This window comes from Nuphar pumila, chromosome 14 (genome assembly GCF_984573655.1).
Source record: "Nuphar pumila chromosome 14, dmNupPumi1.hap1.1, whole genome shotgun sequence".
NCBI lineage: Eukaryota > Viridiplantae > Streptophyta > Magnoliopsida > Nymphaeales > Nymphaeaceae > Nuphar > Nuphar pumila.
This window is the reverse complement of record NC_143262.1, coordinates 56,465,064-56,488,659: the sequence shown is the minus strand read 5'-3', so window position 1 is coordinate 56,488,659 and position 23,596 is coordinate 56,465,064. Positions and strand designations below refer to the sequence as shown.

Below are 23,596 nucleotides of genomic sequence, written 5' to 3'. Positions count from 1 at the left end.
ATGGTCTATGGGAATATTTGCTGGTTTAACTCCCAACCTTTCCGTTTCCTTTAATAAGTTAAGAACATACTTCCGTTGAGACAAAACCATCCCTTCACGGCTCCTGACAACTTCTATACCCAAAAAATACTTGAGTTAACCAAGGTATTTTGTAACAAAGTGTTTTTGAAGGTGAGCCTTTGTGGCTTTAATAGCTTTCACATCATCTCCTGTAAGAATGATGTCATCCACATATACCACCATAACAACTATGCCAAAGTTGGTTTTCTTTATAAATAGTGTATGATCTGCTGCTGACCTATTAAAGCCAAAGCGTGACATCACTTCAAACAACTTTTGAAACCATGCACGAGGACTTTGTTTCAAGCCATAAATCACCTTTTTCAATTTACACACCTTCTGACACTCCCCCTCAACCTCGAATCCTGGAGGTTGTTGCATGTAAACGGTCTCAGATAAGTCCCCATATAGAAATGCATTTTTCACATCTAATTGGTACAAGCTCCAACTATGCTGAACAACTACTGAGAGAACAAGACGAATGGTACCCATCCATGCAACAAGAGAAAAAGTTTCAAAGAAATCAATACCATATGTCTGAGTATACCCTTTAGCTACTAATCTGTCCTTATACCTTTCAATAGAACCATCAGATTGGTACTTTATGGTATATACCCATTTACATCCAACAATGTCAGCATCTGCTGGGGAATCAACTAGATCCCATGTATGCTGAGATATTAAAGCATCTATTTCTTCTTACATAGCCAGCTTCCAGCGATTATCAAGTTCTGCCTGCTGATAGTTCAGATGAATAGTTTCAGCGGATAAGGCTGAAATAAAAGATTTCATCTGATTTCCAATTCTGGCATTAGAGACAAAATGAGATATGGGATATAAGGTACATTGTCATGTCCCCTTTCATAGAGCAATAGACTTGTTATCATCATCATGAAGATCACTATTGTTAGTAGAACTTACCTCAGGGGAAGAAGAAGATGAAAGCACTTGCGGAGGTGGAGCTCTACGCACATATACCAATGGAGGATTATGAAATCTGGAAGAGGATGAAGTTTGGTTTGGTAATGAGGGCACGGATTCCAAAGGAAAAGGAGGTATAGGTAATAGAAAAGACTCAGCTGGATCAACCTGCAGCGGGCAACCAGTACTAGAGTAATATGGAGTGGATTCCATGAAAGATACATCCGCACTGACATACTCTCGGCGAGAAGTAGGATCATAACATCTATATCCCTTTTGATTTTTGGGATAACCTATAAATATGCATTTTGTAGCTTGAGCAGTTAATTTTTCACGGTCAGGGCCAAGTTTGTGTACAAAACAAACACATCCAAATACTTTGGGCGAGAGGGAGAAGAGGGGGGTATTGGGTTTTAGGATATGAATTGGAATTTGATCACCCACAAAAGACGAAGGCATGCGGTTGATCAGATAGCAAGCATTTGTAATCGCATCACCCCAGTATAACGCAGGAACATTGGATTGAATCATAATGGTCCTGGCAACATCAAGCAGGTGCCGATGTTTTCGCTCAGCCACTCCATTTTGTTGAGATGAATAGGCACAGGAAGTTTGGGGTTGGATGCCATTATCTTGGTAAAATTGTAACAGACCTTTTGATTTAAACTCGAGAGCATTATCAGTGCGAACAATCTTGACAATAGATTCAAACAGAGTTTTTATTTCAAGAATTAAGGATTTGATAATACTTGGAACTTTAGATCGTTCCTTTATTAAAAACACCCATGACAACTTAGAGAAATCATCAACAAGAACTAGATAGTATCCTAGTAGGAATCTTACTAGGACCCCATGCATCTGCATGAAGAAGTTCAAAGACTTTATTACTAGACTGACTCTGACTCGAAGGGAATGAACTTCGATGATGCTTGCCCAGCTGACATGCTTCACACTGAAATGATGTGATGGAAGGAATCTGAGGAAAGACCGAACGAAGCTTTGACAATGAAGGATGACCAAGACGACGATGCCACTGAACATGACTGAATGAATGTTCCACTGCAGCATGAACAATACCCATTGGATGATGTAGGTAGTAAACTCCATTTTCTTCATAGCCTCCACCAATCTTCTTCCCCGTCAGCAAATCCTGAAAATGACAACCCATCGGATCAAATATTACTCTACAATTTTGTTCTTTTATAAGGCAACTAACAGAGAGTAAACTTTGAGGAAATTTTGGAGCATGAAGAACATTTTGCAACTGTAATGAGGAGGATATAAAAATATTTATCTGACCAACAACCGGGGAGGAGCTCCCATCGGTTAATGAGACTCCAAGCTGAGCATTAATATCCTTTAGATCTGAAAAAACAAGTGAATTTCCACACAAATGTCTGGATGCACCAGAATCATTAATCCACTTACTGTCAGTCGGATGAAGATGATTTCCAGTTGAATAGGCAACACCAACTACAAGAGGTGTGAAACTCAAAGGACGAAGAGCTATCGACTCATCATATTCAGCACGATTGAGGGTGATACTACTGTCACTTGCAGAGATATTTTCCTGTGCCTTTGTTGCCTCGAGAGTAGTAACATTTGCTTTAGGAGCATATGACTTTGATGAAGAGGAGGTTGGCCGACCATGCTTATCCCAACAACGATCTTCTAAATGTCCAGATTTTTCACAAAATGTACATTGAAGCTTTCCTCTGCCGCCCATACCTCGTCCACGACCTCGTCCTCTGCTGTTCTGAAGATTTCCACGCCCATAACTAGAGCAGATGACTTAGTCACAGGCTGAGATTGTGGAAGAGAGATCGCAAGTCTACTCAGACGATTATATGCCGCAGCAAGAGTAGGTACATCTGAACCAATCAACATTTGGACTTTTGCAACAGAGAATTCTGAAGATAAACCTGTAAGAAACTGAGCAACCATAGTTTGTTCTTGATGATCCTTTTATTTCGAACAACAGAGGGGTCTGTGAGCATTAAGTCTTTCAAAGACAGCTTTTACGGAGGCATAGTACTGGGCCAGGGTTTGATCTCCCTACTGTAAATTATATATTTCCTGTTCAACTTGCAGGATACGACTCACATTAGTCTCTTGTGAATACGTATCTCGAAGATTGTCCCACATTTGTTTGGCTGTATTATAGTAAATTAAACCATCTGCAATATAGGGTTCGACACTATTCATAATCCATGACATAACTATGTCATTATCTTTATCCCAGGTAACATATTTTCCCACCTTTTCAGTGGGTTCGTCTTCCAACAAGACATGTTTTCTACGATGTCCAGATACCGACATGATAAATGTTCTGGACCACCTGGCATAGTTAGTTTCATTAAACCTTACAAACGAGCCATACGAAAATGAATTGGCAAATGCCTTATATTCTCCAATATTTTCTAATTTGGAATCACATTTCGAAGTTTCAGCCATACTTCTGTTTCAGCAAACAAAAAAAAACTGGACAAACTCCAATCAACATAGGGAAAAGCGTGTGTTACACTCACACACCAACCGATATGACAATCAGCAGCTGTTCACACACAAAAAAAAAACCACGACAGTAAGGAATAGCAGCCCACAACAAGAGTACTTTCCCAGCACAACAGGGAATCTAGCCTGCAGTTTCCACGACAGTAGTGAACAACAGCCCACAAACATGAAAAAATAAAAATTTTTCCAGCACGTCGGTGAATCATGACCAACATAACTCTGCATACGCAGAACCTGTTTTTCAGCACATCAGCGAATCACGACCAACATACCTCTGCATACGCAGAACCTGAATCATAACAGAGGCTGCTCCCCAGACATATACAGCTCGACAGTCAGTCATTTTCCAATCACGAGCAACACCACTACGAGTTTGATTGCTGTTTCTCCAAAAACCAGGAAGTCACGACATGAAATCACGATACAAAAAAAAACTCAGGGCCCAAATATCAGGGTATCACGGCTGAAATAAAAGTGCTGATATCTTTCACACATTCACGGCAGATCAGAAAGCAAAGAGATGAACACACAGGAGCTAATGTGGTTCAGTGCAAACTGCACCCATGTCCACGATATCAAGATCTCACGCCATGAAATCACGATACAAAAAAAAACAGGGCCCAAACTGTAACGCCCCAAATTTCAAACTTGCGAACCTTTTCAGAAAAACAGGCAAGAGACTAGAAATATCTCTTTTCTTCAGAGTTGTTTTATGAAATCAGCGGAAGATTTTTCTTTTGATAAATCATAAGGCAAGCTGACAACTTTGGGCACGTTAGCTAAAAGAACCAAAACTCACAATATTCGGATATCCCAAGGAAAATCCGATACAAACCCATAGCGTCCAGGACGCGAGCTAAGAGCAGGAAGAAGAAGTCTTGAAGCCATCTTGCAATCGCGCCATCGCCCGTAGAGTACCTAATCATCACTTGTACCCATAGAATGAGTTAGTTTCGCGAAAAACTAGTAGGTGCATAAGAGAGACTAACAGAAAACTGAATTAAGTACATTTAATTCAGTAGGCTACGCAGTTTAAAGCAAGTAAGCAGTTCAAAGCAAGTAAGCAGTGCAACTGACCAACGCAGCATACGATCCATTTAATCATAAGCTGTGAACTACTACGCAACAAGCTTGTTCTTGTTCCTAGAACGAGGTCTCTGCATCTAATCACCATCATGACATCGTTTGTCACTCACTACTTCTAACAAACGCTTTGTCCTGAACAAGCTTAATCTATTCTCATCTCTCAAAACCTTACGTGGCCAACTGCTACCTGTTATGACGCACTAAGGCGTCATACTTCCTCAGAAAAGCCCACCCTTCGGTAGAAGGTCCAAAACATAATCACTAACTCAAATCACTAACGATCTGATTCTCACATCTGAGTCCTGCATGTAATCATGCTAGAACAGAAAGCCGAAACTGTGAATTCATAGTTGGCTATCACAAACAATCTCAGAAGATCGTCACAGCTCACCATAACTTTCTATGGTAAGCGAAAACACAAGATCCACGTCGGATCGTTCGGTCCGAGAGATATACGACCTGACAAAGAATTACCGCCCTAGAGGGTGTACCTGATCTTGGACCATACACTTCCTCACAGGAGTTCACCGACTTCACGGTTACCCGTTCGTGGACAATGTACATCCTCATAGAGATTATACCGCTCTAGCCGGGTCACCTGATCTTGATCAAACATACCCCAAGAGCGAAACCTTTGGAAAGCGGGTCCCCAAAAAAATGCCATACCCAATGAAAATCATTGCGATACACGCATCAACACAAATGACCGCTCTCAGGGTCGATAGCCACTAATACAAACGACAAGATCAACGCTGGATCACCTGGTTTGGAAAATGTATAACCTCACAAGGAATTCCGCCCTAGATGGTATACCTGGTCTTGGACCTTACACTTCCTCACAGGAGTTCACCGTCTTTGCGGCTACCCGTTCGTGGACAGTGTACATCTTCACAGAGAATCTACCACTCTAGCCGGGTACCTGGTCTTGATCATATACGCCCTCGCAGATAATCCTTTGGAGATCAGGTCCTCGACAGACACCCCACTCAGTGATACATGCATCAATAATCGACTGCTCTGAACCATTGACCGCCTCAGGGTCAGTAGCCACAATATGGGCACAAGCATGCATATCAGCAATATGCATCGTATCACTTCATATAGAAGCACATAATCCTACGCATCGTGTTATTGCCACAAGGAATATTGCAATCCTCAAATAGGCCCTCAAAGCATGTGTAAACGACACATGAGAATGCGCAAATATGGCAATTCAGTTGATTCTATGGGCAAAGGGTAACTAACTCTACCCGTCAGCCAAAAAAAACAACTGAATAAGGCAAGCACTCATAACAATGCTCGTAAAACATATAATTACCATAAAATGGCTCAGTCTATCAACAAGTAATTAAATTAATCGTAAGGCATAAACCATTCATAAGCAATCATACGACAACAGTTATATCACAATATGTAAGCAACTTATAAGACAAGCGGCCACATCAATCCTAGTTGCTACCCGTTCATAGATTACGAGCTGTATGCAATCACATCAATCATAAGAGATGCAAGCCAACAAGTGCTACGCTACAATAAGCACCAAACAGTTCGACCAAGGGATAAAGCAAGTCACATGCTAATATGTAGCAACTGGTATAATGCTATTATTATAAGCATTTTAACTAGTATGAGAAACTCCTTATTACTCCGCAAAGAACTGCGTAAGCAGTTTAACCAACTAGAGTAACGCCTTGACAGACATGCACAGTTCAACGAGTAGCATACTGAACTATCGAGCAAGCAAGCGAATTAGTAGTGCAAGTGAAGCAGTAGTGCAAGCGAAGCAGTAGTGCAAGCGAAGCAGTAGTGCAAGCGAATCCGTAGTGCAAGCGAATCTCACGACCCACGACCAGTGTAAACAGACCTTATGTTTCGATAATTACTGGCCTGCGGGTACGCGCAGGCAAAACGTAGAAATAACTAAGACTAGTTCGGGCGTCTGTTATTCTATGTATTTTCAATAACCCGAATAGCTAGTTGAGTCCGCTCCAAAGGGGACGACATTAGCCGAGAGAGGATTCCCCAGAGGCTGAAAAGCAGTGCCACGGATGCATCCAACTTCTGCATAAGTGTTGAGCTAACTTGTGTAGCCCCTATCCCCTAACTCCAATGACTGGGGAGGCCGAATCTTTGCCCGTAGGGTGGTTGTTAACAACCTGTCCATTGGAGTTTTTGTACCGATCTGTCCTCTCCCTTGACAGACAACCAGAAGCGAATGGGTGCGTTAGGGGTTGCTTAACTAACGACCCATTCTATGTTGTGGTCTTTAAACCACTCGAGCATCTTGCTTGTGAAGGCGAATGTGAGGCCATTTATGTGATTACAGCATTTTGCATTTAGCGCTGTTCGAGGTCGCACGACCGTCTCATCCGATCATCGCAGTACTAGACGTGTCGTACACGACTACAAGTACTCTAGGATGAAGGGGTTATAGCTCCTCAATAGAAGCCTTAACAGGAGTGTTTCACAAAGATGTAAAGTTTATCAACTTTACTCTATCTTTTGAAACAACAGTACCTTGTGCCAACATTATGCATGTGATTATCTCGAATCACATCCGCTATCGGGGTATCTACATGTCTCGCATGACTCGATACCGGCCTCGATAGACGGGATACGGGTTTCTCAACAGGACACCCGCTAAGAAGTTCGCTCGAACCCCCAATTCGGGATCACTCGAGATATGCCAAAAAGGGCGAGCAGAACCGGCCAGTCACATCCTTCCAAATGCTTCGATTTGGAGCAGTCTTTGATGCCTTTACGCAGCTCCCTAAATCTCAAGTCGACTCTGCAGGACTGCGCACACGAAGAGGCAGGATCCTTGCGAGGTATCCCTCTCTTTAAACGGAGGTGTATCGCCAGCTCCCAACTGAACTCTTGTTGCAAGAGTGAGTGATAGATGTCTCTTGCATCCTCCACGAGGATGCCTTTAAGGCATACACAAAGAGCAAGAACCTGCACGTCATTTGCAAAAGCAAGGCAATACCACTACATATGCAAAAGCAAGAGCCTAGGCGCAACGGCAAAGTAAAGGCGGTAAGCAGAAGTGCAACGCAAACCCTCGCACAACGCACAACGACAAGTAAAAACTGTAAACAGGAGTGCAACGCAGAACCTTTGCACGATGCGCAACGACAAAGTAAAGGAACTGTAAACAGGAGTGCAACACAAAACCTGTGCGCGATGCGCAACGGCAAAGTAAAGGACAAGGATCGCGAAACCGTGTCCTTGAGTTAAATGCGTACTCGTATAAATATATATGATATATATGCATATATATTTATTTAATTATCCTTTTTAGTTAATTGAACTCAATTCAATTGTCCAAGTCTTCTGTGCAATCTTCCCCTACCTTTGAGAGTTGTAAGCTTGCTGTCGTCCGCGGATGTACGCGATTGACGGCTCGGGTCGTGGAGCGCGAGCAAGGTCCGTCGTACGAGCTGCAAAAGTAACGATCTTAGCAAGCTAATACCAAAATAGAAAGTCAGGGGCACTATAACCGTCCTGACGCAAGGGAAGCTGAGGCAGGGGCATCGTGCACATGTTCACCTGCTATAAGCGCAAGAAGCAGGGCCAGGGGCTGCGAGCCCCTGCTGACTTGCTGTTAGCGGACTCCGAGGAGGCAGGGGGTTGCACCCCTGCCCTCATAAAGCGAGGGCAGGCAGAGTTGCGCCCCTGCCTAACAAAGCAGAAGAGAGGCAGGGTCAAAGCCCCTGCCTGTCAACAACGAACGGAGGCCCGCCTGATGCCAGGGAAAGGCGAGGCGAGGGGGCTTGCCCCGACCTACCGAAAAATAGCGAAGGCAGGGGCGATGCTCCTGCCTAACGAGAAAAGAGGCACAGGGAGGGCTCAACCCCCTCCCCGGCTGCAACAAGGAGTAGGGAGGGGCTCGACCCCCTCCCCCCTCAAAACAACAAGCAGGGAGGGGGCTCAGCCCCTCCCCTGCCATGATAGGGAGCAAGGAGCAGGGAGGAGGGGCTCAACCCCTCCCCTGCCGAACAGAGGGAACAAAGAGGAGGGGGAGGCGAGCCCTTCCTCTACCGTAACAGGAGGCAAGGAGGAGGGCTCGACCCCTCCCCTGCCTTGACAGAGGAAACAGAGAGGAGGGGAGGCAAGCCCCTCCTCTGCCGTAACAGGAGAACAAAGAGGAGGGGGGCGAGCCCCTCCTCTGCCGGAAGAACCACGAAGAGGCAGGGGCTTCGCCCTTGCCGAAAAATCCACAAAAAGGCAGGGGGCAAAAGCCCCTGTCGAAAAGATGGGCCGACGCAGGGAGCTCCGCTCCTTGCCGGCGAAACAAGAGGGACAGGGGGAGCGGAGTCCCCTGCTGAAACAGCAAGCGACACGGGGCGGAGCCCCCTGCCCAAAACAGTAAGCGACACGGGGCGGAGCCCCCTGCCGGGAATGGCAACGGCGAATGGCGATGACAGGGGGCTCTGCCCCCCTGTCAGTCGACCCAAAAAGAGAGAGGCTGAGGGGGAGTCCCCCTGCCGACGACAGGCGGCTCAGCCCCTTGTCGGCCGATCTCTCCCGGAGAAGAAGAGGAGGCAGGAGAAAATAGGGGAGACGAAGAAGAAAAATGAAAGAGGAGCGTACCTGGTGGTCGCTGGAGGCGGCAACGTCGGCATCGGAGGCTGTCGGCTCCCTGCAGCACACAGGATGAAGGCGGTGGCCGGTGGCAAGTCACCAGCGTTGGTGGCCGCAGGGAGGAACGAGGGGGAAAGAGAGAGTCGGTCGGGGAAGAAAGACCGAGAGACGAGAGGGGGAAGAGGCGCTGAGGGGGAGAGAGACCGAGAGAGGAAGAAGGGGGGCGAGGGTTCTCTCTGAACCCCTGCCTCGCTGTCTTCAAAAGACACGGGAGGCGGTGCCTCTCTTTCGGGTCCGGGTCGGGTCCGGGTCCGGATCCGGATCCGACCCAAATCCAAGCTTAATTTTTTTTCCAGTTTATTACACAAACATGCAGAATCACCAACAACAACAGCAGAATCACCAGGGAATGAAATAACCAACAACAGAATCACCACTAACCAACATTCGGCAACACTAACCAACAACAGAATCACCAGGAAATGAAATAAGACCTATGTCATACGGACTCGGCTAAGGAGGCGCCGCACCTGAGTCGACACGCCCCGACACGGGTGCGGCTTCGGACTCTGCTCGGACTCAGTCAACGCCGAGTCGGACTCGGTCAACGCCGAGTCGGACTCGGTCAACGAGTTGAGGCCGAGTCCGTCCACTTTTTGGACTCGGTCAACTTTGACCGAGTCCATTTTTGTCTATTTTTAGGACAAAAAATGTATAAAAACTAAAAAAATTATCTTTTATATATTTTTTTAAAAATATATATATACTTTTAGAACCCAGTCTGTCTTCACCAGACTGTGCCCTGAACAGTCTTTACCAGTCTGTGCTCTGCACAGTCTTTACCAAGACTGTGTCTTTACCAGACTGTGCTCAGTACAGTCTTGGTCTTAGATATATATTTTTTTAAATATATATATATATATATAGATATAATTTTTAATATATATATATATATATATATATATATATATATATATACACACATATACCTGTGTCTCCGTGTCCAAATCTTTTGAAATTGAGCCGCACCCGTGTCGCACCCGCACCCATGTGACATAGAATAAGACTTGGCAACAGAGAATCACGACAGGAACTCACAGCAAGAAAACACTCGGCAACATGGAGTCACGACAAAAAACAAACAAACACCGAGGAGCTACCAAACCAACAACAAGCATCCACGACCAGCAGCACGCCCAGATCTGCCATCAGATCTTACAAAAAAAATGAATCGCTGACCTGATTTGGAAAAAATATTTTCATTGGATCGTAGTTTGATCACGATCGATCTCGCTCCCACGATCGACTGTGCTTTGATCACAATCGTTCACGCTCCCACGATCGACTGAGCTTTGATACCATGTAGAAAGATGCACCGAACCCTAGGTAGAGAGAGAGAGAGAGAGAGAGAGAGAGAGAGAGAGAGAGAGAGAGAGAGAGAGAGACGACTGCACAGGAAGAGAGAACTCGATAATTGTTATTAGGGCCTCTCTCTATGTTAAATAGAGAGAGGCTTAAAAGAATAATTACAACTAATCCCATTATGAAAACAAAATTACAAATAGCATCTAATATAAAAAGACCACTTAAAACCACCTATTCTCAACACTTTTAATAGGTGTCTATTGAAGACACTTCAATCATAACCCACAAAAGGGCATAAATGGAAGAACTCAAAAGATTAAATAATAAACTTTATTTGATTCATATGAAATGCTTAAAAAGCATCCTTACAAAGGATTGGGGAATCACCCTTATTTATATACAAAGAGAGAGGGAGAGAGAGGAGCTCTAGAGAGCTCTCATAAAGAGTCATTCGGAGCTAGTCCAACTAGCTCCAACGGCTACATCAACTAATCAAGATCTAGTTGGATCTTGATTTGTTTAGGGTCTAGTTCAAATTGAACTATACAAAAAATAAAAATACAAAAGAAGAAAAGTAAAAGAAAAATAAATAAAAACAAATAAATAAATATATAAAATATTATATATATTATATATTATATTATATATAGTTACATTTATGTGTACCCTTTTTAACACGACCTATTTTTTGGATCTATTGGATCTTTGATTTTGGATCTTACATCGAAAGATCTTTGATCCAATTCAATCCTTTGGTTTATATCATAGTTACTGAAAACGTGCATGTACTAGGGGAAGCGCGCTTCCCCGAGACGCGCTTTGGAAGCGCGAAACGCGGTGCTTCCGAAACATGTGGGGAAACACATGAAAAATATAGGAAGCGCGTCCCCCTTTAAAAGGGTACGCCCCCCCCTTTAAAGGGAAGCGCGTCCCCCGTTAACGGGGTACGTGTACTCCTTTAAAGGGGGACATATTTTTTAAAATGTCAAGTTTGCCCCTTTTTTTAAAAAAAAAAATTAACACGTGAAAAACAAAAAAATTAAAGAAAATCGTTTTTGAATAAGGGAAAAATGAACATTTTCAAAAAATCGTAAAGATAAAAAAAAGAAACTTAGGGTTTTTGTTTTTTTCATCCGACTCTCTCTCTCATTTTCTGCCACCGGCGACCTCCTCCTCCATTGACATCCGATGATCGACGAGCTCCTCCTCCATTGACGTTCGACGACCGACGACCTCCTCCGCTATTCACGTCCGACGTCCGATGACCGACGACCTCCTCCACTGACGACCTCCGCCACTGACGATGTCTCTATTCAGGTACGCTCTCTTTTCTCGATTCTCTCTCCTCTGTCATTTCTCGTCCCTCTGTTGCTGTTTGGTTTGCTACCGAATCTCGATCGAGCTCGATGCGTGTTTGGTTGGAAATGAATGGAAAGAAACCGATGGGTTTGATTGGGTTTCAGCCGACATGTTGGCGATGTTGTCACTATGCGTTAGATACGTGAATTTTTAAGATGTCTTGGTGACATCGATCGATTCTTATCAGCGAAGCAGGATTTCTGCGTCGATCGTTCATAGGGAGTCACTTTGCTCGCTGCGACGCTTGGTTAATAGCAAAGTCACAAATCTCGTTATTGGTATTTTCTCGACGGTGAACGAAAATATTGCAATAAATTGAAGAAATTTGTTTTTTTTTTGGGGGGGGGGGGATCTATGTATATTTAAAACTTGAAAATGTATGAGAAAACATAATAAAAACATTAAAATATAAAAATGTAGATATCATGCTAATGATATTGCAATAAAAACCATGATATGTTCAAAATGTAGATATCATGTTAATGATATTGCAACAAAAACCATGATATGTTCAAAATGTCTCATTTTTTCTGGGGAGATTGTATTTGTTTCTGGAGATCTTGACCTAAAATAGCGTGGCTTAAAAAATACCGAGATATTTTTGTAAAGCCCGTGAAAAAAAAAAAAATCGCGTCCGACTCGTGTCAGACACGTGCCCGGCACGTGTCAGACACGAGTCAGGGTCTGACCCCTGTGTCGGGGCCGGATCCGGGCCGGACCCGAGATCAACCCGGACCCGGGTTCTCGAACTCTCGAGAACCTGCGTCTTTTAAAAAGACGCAGGTGTCTCGGGCGAGGGGTAAAACCCTCGCCCCTTCTCTCTCTCCTCTGCTCCGATCTCTCGCCTCTCACGCTGCCGCCGGCGATCGGAGACGCCGGCGAGTGATTCCGTCCGGCCGGCCTCCCTGACGATCGACGATCCCTGGGCGTCGACAACTCCCGGTCCTCGACGCCGCCGCCTGCGACCTTGGTTTCCTCGGTGGCCACCCGTGATCCAGTCGACTGCGCGGGAGCCCCCGTTGTCGGAGCTTTTCGCCGCTTGCATCCCCAGCGACCTCGAGCACCGACGAATCGCCGACGACCTTCGAGCCTTGCCGACCACCCCTCTTCCCCTTGTTGTCTCCTCTTCGCCTCTCACCCTTCGAGCGAGGGTTCCTTGCCATCGGCCGCCCCTCTCTACTCCCCCTTCGTCAGAGGCTGCGCCAGGGACCCCAAGCGTGCCGTCAGCCTCTGCTTCTGTTCGGGGTGCTGCAGCCGCCACCGTTCATCGCCACTGCCTTCCTCATTCTCCTTGGAGCCTGTGCTGTCGACCTTCCAGCCCCGACAGTCACGACTCCCCTCAGGCGGTCCCGTTGATGCGGTCTTCTGAGGTATAAAACCCTTCCCTCTTCGTTGCTTCTTTTCGTCTGTGTGCAGGGTGGATCGACAGGGGGGCTGAGCCCCCTGTCATCACCACTTGCTGGCAGGGGGGGCTAAACCCCCCACTGCCTCCCTTTGTTCTTGGTCGACAGGGGGCTGAGCCCCTGTCGTTGGCTCTTCTTGGCAGGGGTTTCCGCCATCTGCCACCCTTTTCATTTTGCTGTTGGACGACAGGGGGGCTGAGCCCCCTGTCGGTTCTTGTTTTGGCAGGGGGTTACCCCCTTTGCCTTTTGCTCTTGGTCGACGGGGGGGCTGAGCCCCCTGTCGCCTCTTGTCGGCAGGGGGTTACCCCCCTGCCTTTTTGCAGTGGGTCGGTAGGGGGACTGAGTCCCCCTGCTCTTTTGGTGCCTCTCGGCAGGGGGCTTTGCCCCCTGTCTTTTGTTGCCGGCAGGGGGGGCGGGGGCCCCCTGCCCTCTGTTTGTTTCCCCTGCAGGGGGCGGAGCCCCCCTGCTCTTCTGCTGCTCCTCGGCAGGGGGTTCTGTCCCCCCCCCCCCTTGCCTCTTGCATTATGCCGGCAGGGGGCGGGGACTCCCCTGCCTCCTGCGTTGTGCCAGCAGGGGGCGAAGCCCCCCCTGCTTTCTGGTTTTCGAGCAGGGGCTTGCCCCCTGCATCTCCGTGTTCTCTGGCAAGGGGCTCTGCCCCCTTGCCTTGTTCTTGCTGCCGGCAGGGGGTTGCACCCCTGTCTCGTGTTCTGACAGAGGGTGCTTCCCCCCTGCCTTGTTGTGGCAGGTGTGGCAGGGAGCTTCTGCTCCCTCCCCTGCTTTTCCTTGTGCTAGTAGACAGGGAGCTCCTACTCCCTGCCTCTGCTGTTGTTGCCAAGCAGGGCTGAAGCCCCTGCCTCTGGCACCCTTGTCTGCAGGATGCAGAGCTCCTGCCTCTGCCTCCTGCAGGCAAGAGGCCTGGTTGTCTTGTTGCTTCTTGTTTACCTTCGGCATATGCTAATGTTCTGAGATCTCCAGGTTGAACGGTGGATCCAGCTCGCCCTCTGTGGCTTGAGCTCTTGCTTGCCTACGCTGCATGCGTACGAGGACCCGCAACCCCTTAAGGTAGGGGATTCTTGCGTGAAAGGACAATGAACTGATAAATGCTAAAATAAGGAAGATAACTAAAAGAGGACGATATATGTATACGTATAATGTATATACGTATGTCTTTACCTTCAAGGACGCGGTTTCGCGATCCTTGTCCTTTTTACTTTCCTGCACTTTCCTTTCTGTCGCCGCCGCGCTATATGTGCCTAGGCTTTTCATTCCTGTCTTTACATTCCATGTCTTTAACTCAAGGACGCGGTTTCGTGATCCTTGTCCTCTTTACTTTTCCGCACTTTACTTTCATGCTGCCCCGTGCTTTGCGCCTTGGCATTTACTTGCTTATGTCTGCCTTGTTCTCCAGGATGTAGATCCTGGTCCTTCTTTACGTTCTTGCACTTTACTTCCTGCATTTATTTGTTGCCTCGCGCTTTATGCGCCATGGCCTTGCTCCTGCTTTACTTCTCGCGCTTTACCTTCCTGTGCTGTCGTGCTGCTCTTGCCCTTATCTTTTGTATGCGTTTGTCTTTACCTTGTTGCCGCACTTCGTGCATATGCCTTGCTCATTCATGTATTTCATTGTTGTCGTGTGCTTCTTTATTTGCTTACGTTTATCGATCTATCGAGGTGCAACCCTATGTCTCGTGAGTCGTCCTTTACACTTGCGTAGTTGCCTGCTTGTGCGTTACGATGATCGAGGCATGATCTCATACCTCGTGTGGAGCTTTAGCGTTCTACCCTCGCGGTGCTGCCTCGCCCACCGAGTCTTGTCCCTCGTCGTACCTTTGTATTAGTATGTGCATGAGTTTGCCTCTTGTCAGCTTGCACTCCCTGAGTGCAAACTTAGAATGTATAGTGTATATCGTTTCACTTGGCTTATAAGCCACGACACGCACTTATGCACTTCAGTTCTCAAAAGACATCGTCTTAGGTGCAAACCTATTTTCAAGTTGTATAGCTGGTAAAACAGAGGTAGCGGTCGGACCTCCCAAATTGACGTATTTGGGATAGATGTGTTACAACCTTAGTTTGCCTGTTCGATATGACTCAGATAACCTTGTTTAGGATCCTGTGCACGAGTAGAGCAGGGATCCTAGCGATGTACTTGCGCCGTCGCTAGATCGACGTTACCTCACCTCTGATACGAGACCTAGCTTCTAGGCTTTCTGGTTCAACCATGTTTGTAGCGCCTTCCTTCGTGAAGGTATTGTTGGATCTCCTATAAGAGACTCATGTTCCTCCTCTTGTAGTTCTACCCTTAGTCACGTACGATATGTTTGGATTACGAGAGCAGATCGAGAGGTCTATAGTAACCTCTAAGCGTGTATTGACACATTAAGCTAATCCTGTTATGTTGCTTTCGCCTAATAGACAGATTGCTCGCGATTGTCTAAAGGACCCGAGCACGATCAGTTGGAACTGGAATGAGTTCACTGCGGGCTTCTATAAAGTAGAAGCATTGGGGATTTCCTGCGAGAGATCCATACCCCTCTTATCGTGGTTGTACTTTTGAACAGGTACGTTGCGTACTACGATGAGTAGGATGAGAGGTTTATGTTTGCCTCGAACATGCAATGGCATGTGTTTGAGATCACAAGAGTGATGTTTCTACCCTCACTAGGGATTGGCCCCTTTCAGCGTGATTATGCATTTGAATAGTTATGACGCGTACTGCGGTGAGTAGGATGTGAATTGTTTGGTTGCCTTGAACTCGCAATGGCGCGTATAACACATCTAATTAATAATCATGCGCCTTCACAGGCAAGATGCTCGATTAGGTTGAAAGACCAGAGCATGAAAATGGGACGGCGGTTAAGAAACCCTCCGTCGTGTTCATTCCAGACGGTTCATCAAGAGAGAGGATGGATGATACAAAACTCCGATGGACAGTCATATATGGCAATCTCGGGCAAAGATCCGACCTTCCTCAGTCATCGGAGGTTAGGGGAAATCCTTCGGGCCACTTCTGCAGAAGTACGAATGCGCATCCATTGGGCCTTTATTTGCCTTTGGGGATTTACTCTCTTGGTCACAGACCGTCCCCTTAGGAAGCGGACTCAGTCAGTCATTCGGGGTATAATAAAATACATAGCATAATGGACCCCCGAATCGATCTCGGCTGTTTCTACGTTTTGCCTTGTGCGTACCCACAACGGCCTGCTCAGTAATGAGACAAGACATAACTTATACACATGATCGTGAGATACACATGTTGTGATGTGCTTTGCTTGCTTGCTTGTTAGCTCGGTAGTTCGGTATGCTATTCGTTGAGCTAGGTACGCCCGTCGAGGCGTTACCCTTGTTGGTTAAACTGCTTACGCAGTTCCTTGCTTGGTAATAACTAGCTTCTCATACTAGTTGATTGCTTATCTTATATTGCTTAGGAATTGCTTGTGATGCAATAGCGTGTGCCTCACAATTAATGTAATCACTTGTCGATGGACTGAGCCATCCTATGGTACTTGGATGTATTACGAGTGTTGTTATGAATACCTGTTTGATGAAATTGCTTTGCTTGACTGGTGGATAGAGTTAGTTACTCTTCACCTATTATATTTATGAGATTGCTATAGTTGTCTGTTCAACACTCTGATCCTTCCTGCTCTTTTACGTAGCTGTCTGTTTTACTAGAGCTTTGCTTACTCCACAACACATTTGGTTAGATCTACTAGTCTTGCTTGTTTCTGCTTGAGCTAGCGTTTATCTTACTTATTGCAGCTTCTGCTCTTTCTTGTCCTTTGCACCCCTACTAGTCTGTTGTGTGACTGACCCATTTCCATGGGCAGGTGGTGAACAGGTTGAGACAGCTTGCGATGGCATGATGATGCGATGCATTTAAGGCAATGCCCTTTCCTGACGTTGCGCTCCTGGGGACTCTTTTGATAGATGGTACAAGGTTTCTTTGGAAGTATCTCTTTCGATTATAACTCTGCATTTCTAAAACTGTATTACCAAAATGTGGTTCTTCTTTAATTTCAATAAAATATATATTTGAACTGCAAATCGGTTTGTAAGGGGGAATCTGTTTTTGGTTGTAATGTGCTCAAGGTCTAGGGACTTGTTGTTTTGAACCTGATCTTCCGCTGAACTTCTGTTTTAAACTCTGATAAATGATTGATTTCAAAGCTTTCAACCTTTTCATAAAAGGTTTCAAGTCCATGATTTTGGGGCGTTACAACTTTTGTGAGTATGGTTAATAGATATGAAGTGCATTGGGGATTTGAGGGGTTACTAGTTAATTGGGTGACCCCACACTATTGTGTGTACTCAGTTGAGCTAAGATTGGGCTTGCTTAGGTGCAATGTTTTTTCCACTCTTCATTATCTTGTTGGGTATGTAGTGTCACTTGCAATCTTGTTTTAATCAATTAACCATGAGAAATGTCTAACTAGGGAATAATGTAGCCTAGGGAATTTGGATCATGTTGGTTGTGTTCATAATTTTCTTCTAAGTGGTCTCCCGCTTCCCCGCTTCCTAAATTTTTGAAAGTGCCTCGCTTCTCGCTCCCGCTTCCTCGACTGGTAACTCTGGTTTATATCTATTGTATCATAGATATCAGATCTTATGCCCTTAGTCTTTATACTGCTGGAGATATGACTCTTCCTTTATCACTACCCATAAATTCCTCTTTTCTTTTCAGTTTGTTCCCGAAAAACTCACAACTTTCAATTATCTTATCTGGAAACGTCAGATTTCTCCATTCATTTAGAGCTCAGATCTTGTGGGACATTTGGATGACTCTAATCTTGTTCCACCTGAATTTATTAAGGAGACAAAAGTGGAGGGAGAGATCAGTAAGTTTTGTGTTCACTCACAATTCTGCCTATCGAACTTGGATTCGGCAGGATAGGATGCTCGTTGCATATGTTGTAGCTTATGGGCGACTAGCAGGTGCGTAAGACCTTTGGTCTGCCCAGTTATCTTAACTACTATGTGGACCCAGGCCTTTATCCTGATCCGACTACTGACTTATTCACTTGGCCATGTACATCAATCTCTCCCATAGCCCAAGCCCCATTATTAATAATATATATAATAAAGAAACTTTGCACTTTTTTTGAAAAACTTTTACACTCTTCAATGTTTGGGAAATTCTCGAATCGTCCCTTCTTTTCAAGAGGAAGGTGACCAGTAGCAATGCCTCGACTTAATTCCTTTTTTTTTTCCAGTAAAGTCTATCCAGCGAAATTTAAACCTGTTAGAGATTTCAGTCCATTCAAAGTTGTTTTGAAGACTGTTCAAGACCTTCGGTTATAGTAGAAGTGTCCCTCCTCCTCCCAGTCATACTTAACTGAGACCCTTGAGTCAAATTTGAAAAAAGGCTCAAGCGGTCAGAACACACCTACCCCAGGTTGCCAAAACTCCTAACGCTTCCATTTTCCTCATGACATATCAAAATTTGGGTGGAGACTAAGTCAAACTCTCATACTTACTAGAAACTTTGTCTTCTCTTAGTACCTATACTCACGACAATACCTGTAACTGTGTCATAGCATCTTTTGTTTCGATGAAAGATCTTCACATGAAATGGATGTTTGATGAAGAAAGAAGACATGAGAACCTATTTTTATTGATGACGCTCTTCCCAGTGTGCAGACAACCTCTATCTCTCTATGTGTCTTCTTCTTTTGTCTAGTCTGGGTGTGTCAAATAAAGAAGTTATGGTATAAGAAGTTGGGCTAATGTAACTGAATGATTTTCGATATTCTTTATAATAAAAGGCTTATTCCCTTGAGGAATAAAGCATCTAAGATGTCATTTTCTTGTTCTAGTTGTCGCATTTGTAAAAGCTATGAACATCCTTTTAGTTTTAATAAAAGAGCTTCATCTTGTTTTGAATTAATACATTCTGGTCTTTTGGAACCAGATCCTGCTATGCATATGTCAAACTCCTGAATTATGTGATCTTTGTGGATGTTATTCTTGCTACACTTTAACCTTCTTTTTAAAACACAAGGATGAAGTATTTTCCACTTTTTAGATATTACAATCATACTTTGAAACTTAGTTCTTTGAAAATCTGTATCCTACAGAGTAATGGTGGTGTTGGATGCACCTCCAATGACCTTAAAAGCCTACATGGTATCACTAAAGAATACTTAGGCTTAGAGGGTGGTCCCCTTTTTCACGCAGAAGCTCATCATTTGAACAAGCCACATTTTATTGAGAAGGATCGAACCATGGGAACAAATCTACAGAGCTACCACCTTCCTTTTGCACATTGACGAATGAGTTATTTCATGCTAGTAAAAGATAAGTGGAGGCCAGTTAAAGACGAGTCTGCAGGGCTAAATAGTGCCAATGGGATGGGATACGTAAATGGAGACAAATCACATGGTTTTGTACTGTTCAACTTTGAGTGGGCAAGTGATGATTGCCCTATCTCTTAAAGGGGGGTTTGGAAGCCATGCTTACCTTATTATTATAAGGGGAGTGCATATTGCATGAGATGTCATGTCCCAGGGCATCGGCCAAAATGGCATTGCCATATCACTGATGCTGCACTTACCATGTTGCTTAAGTCCAGTATAAGGATAGATTTGTGGATTGAGGCATTTCACTCAGCGGTGTACCTCGTAAATCCTATGCCTTTGATGTCTTTAGAAGGAGAATCATCTTACTACATGTATTGTGTTCATTCTGATTATTCTGGACTATGTGCTTTTGGTAGCCTATCTTTTGTATATGTTGATCTTTTTACTTGTAACAAATTTTCTTCTACAACGTAGATATGTACATTTGTTGAGTATGATGATGAATACAATATCTTCTTTGCTTCATGGAGCATCAAAAACATTTTTTAGCAGTCAGTGAATTATAAATAATGAAATACATGCTTTGTGCAAATTTGCTTGCATCATTGCTTTTGCTGCTTAATGAATTACCTGTGTGAGAAGGTTTCAGGATATAAAGCACAAATCTTCAGCAGTTTGGAAGGTGAAAATAAAATGGTATTGGAGCTGGGCATTGGAACAGGACCAAATATTAAATACTATGCTACTGGTCCAGATGTTACTGTATACGGGGTAGATCCAAATAAGCAAATGGAAAAATATGCAAAGGAGGCAGCATTAAGGGCAGGACTGCCACCGTCAAACTTTTACTTCTCAGAGGCGGTATGGTTAACTAACTAATTTGAACATATGTATTTCTTTGTGGACAAAGTTTTTGTTTTGCAGTTAACCAAGAGATTATTTGCTAACAATCCATTAATGTTATCCTTTGTGTGCAATGATTGATGATCCTTCCCTAGCATATTGTAGTCTTCAGGTACCAATCAACACATGAGCTTGGTGACATGTAAGTCATATGATATTGACAAGGAAGATTTAAAATTCTGTCTTAACCACACTAAAAAATGTGAATGATTGGCATTTCTTGGAAAGGCACTTTTAATCGTTCTTACTTTTTAAAACATTGTTCCATTTGGAACATCTAGGAAAATGCTAGAATAAAAAAGAAAGTTCGAGTGTAACTGAAAAAAAAAAAACAATCTCTTTAATGTTTTTGAAAAGGTAGAAGAATATATGGAACGGAAGAATTAGTGAAATTATTATTGAGGATAAGAACTTATATAATAGAAATTCCATGATATTTTGGCATATGTGATGACATACTGAAGTTGTTGATGTTCTCATACATTGTGCAAAATTACATGTAGCAACATTTTCACATATTTTTCTGTTTTGGAATGTTGATGAAGTTTGTGACCATGATATTGTTAAGACATATGTAATAATACATCTATATATATATATAAATATAGATGTATTCACCATAATACCCGATAGGGGTATTATGGTCTTTTCACAAGTACCCAATAGGGGTACTTGTTTTATTTCTTTTATTTTCCTGTTTTTTATTTTTGTTTTTTTATTTTCTAAAATGTATTTTGGGATACCAAAAGGGGCCCCACAATGGAGTCGTTGGGGCCCCCAACGGTCACAATTGTGACCGTTGGGGGCTCCCAACGACTCTATTGGGAGCCCCCTTTGCTCTCCCTTTTCTTATAAATAGGGGGAACCCCCCTTGTATTTTGTATAGCTTTAGAGAGCTTCTCTCCAATAAAAAAGATATTCTTTTTATGTGTGTAGCCTTATTATAAGGCCCTTCGTATATCCCTTGGTGGATTTCCTCTCTTATGCTTGTTTCATTTGTCCGTGTTGGACATAGTGAATGCTTTGGCATTCTTGGATTCTTCCGCATACTTCATTACATGGTATCAGAGCCATACGATCTTCTAAGGTAAAATCGTGTCTCTCTCTACTTCCTTTCTTTTTCACATCTTCATTTTGTAGCAATGGAAGTCAAGATCGATCTATCATTCAAGCTCAATGGGAAAAATTACATGATGTGGGCATCCGCAATGAAGAATAATCTCAAAGGCAACAAGCTTTGGGGTTATGTAATGGGAACCGTTCCGGAACCCCAACTTAAGCTCACAAAGATGGAAGAAGATTAAGAGAAAGCACTTGAAGGTGATGCTCGTCTCAAGGCCATAGAAGATTATCATCACCAAATGGAAGATTGGGAGAGCAACCATGCAAAAATCCTAGCATGGTTTATGAATAATGTCGAACTTAAGGTATGTGCAAATATTGCAAAATTTCGCCGGGCAAATGAAGCTTGGTTTTTTATGAAGGGTATGTTTACCCAAAAGGATCTTGCAAGAGCTTATTTTTTGCACGAAAAAGTGAGAACCACAAAACAAGGCGACATGAGCATACAAGACTATTATAATGCTCTAAATCCTTTGTGGGATAAATTGGCTCTTTTAGAGCCTAAATGGGTGGCTATGGAGGATGTGGTACTAAGACAAAAACAAATGGAACAAGATAGATTGTTTCAATTTTTATTTGGGCTTCGTCCCGAATTTGAACAAGTTAGATCCTCACTTCTCCATAGATCTACGTTTCCTCCTTTAGAAGAGGCTATTGCCGAGATTACTCAAGAAGAGACTAGGCATAGCATGGGTAAAAGCATAGATGAAGTTCTTGCCGTATCTAAACCCGACAATCATGTTAAAACATACAAACCACCTCATTTTGGTAAGCAAGGGAGTGGTGGAAGAAACATGATTATATATCATCATTGTTATGAGCCAGGACATATTAAACCCGTTTGCCCAAAGCTAAATGGGGCATTCAAGCCAAATGTGGCTTCCGTTGAGGAATCATCCACCAAAGAAGATGACGGCAAGAACGGGGATCTCAAAGATACTCTTGGTCAAATCTCCTTGGCTCTCCAACAAATTCTAAAGGCTACTTCTTCCACCTCAGGTGCCACCATTGCCTCATCATCACCTCCTGGTACATACTCTTGGATTTTAGATTCCGGAGCCTCTTTTCACATGACTCCTCATGAAAATGCATTAACCAACGTGCACACCAATTCAAAAATATCTTGTGTCTCTACGGCCGATGGAACTTTTCTCAAAATAAATGATATTGTAACTCTTGATTCTAAAAATGTTCAAAATTTTCTTGTTCCAAAAGTTAGAATAGTTTCTAAATTAAATCTTAACCTCTTTTTTGTTTCTCAAATTGCTGACCATGGATGTGAAATATCTTTCTCATCCCAAGGGTGATTTGTGCAGGATCTCCGGTCCGGGAAGCGGATTGGGCAAGGCTATAGAAAGGGAGATCTTTATTTTATGGATAACTTAATGCTTTCAAATACCTCATTTTGTACTTATGTCCAAGACAAAAATATTGAAACTTGGCATAAAAGGCTTGGACATCCAAGTTACTCTAAAATGTATCTTTTTCCTTTTGGAAACAAGTTTTGTAAAGAAAAAGATATCAATTGCAAAGATTGCATTTTTGGAAAAATGTAGTCTATTCCTTTTCCTATTAGAACCGTTGTGACAACAAGACCTTTTGAATTGGTGCATTCCGATGTATGAGGACCATCTCCGGTTCTATCCAAAGGTGGTTATTCATATTATGTTACCTTTATTGATGATTATACTAGATATGCATGGATTTATTTTCTTAACCTTAAATCGGAAGTTTTTAACTTCTTCAAAGAATTTCATGCAAAAGTTCAAAATCAATTTCAAAGTCAAATATCCATTCTTAGATCCGATTCGGGTGGAGAATACTTATCAAATGAGTTTCAATCATATTTAAAACAACATGGCATTTGTCATCAAAAATCTTGTCCAAGAATTCCTCAACAAAACGGCCTAGCGGAAAGAAAACATAGACATATTTTAGAAACCACTAGATCTTTACTCATTTCTAAAAATATTTCTAAAA

General features: G+C 43.6%; 1 protein-coding gene across 2 annotated transcripts in view; it reads left to right on the top strand.

Moving 5' to 3' along the window:
- Positions 1-23,596, top strand: part of LOC149816853 (uncharacterized) — a 174,974-nt gene that overhangs the window by 38,192 nt on the left and 113,186 nt on the right. The window contains exon 3 of one of the 2 annotated variants that reach the window (XM_089988100.1): positions 20,234-20,452. In XM_089988100.1, the coding sequence (XP_089844226.1) occupies positions 20,234-20,452 (219 nt within the window). The remainder of the gene's footprint in view (positions 1-20,233; positions 20,453-23,596) is intronic. The other variant, XM_089988101.1, reaches the window with a different exon arrangement.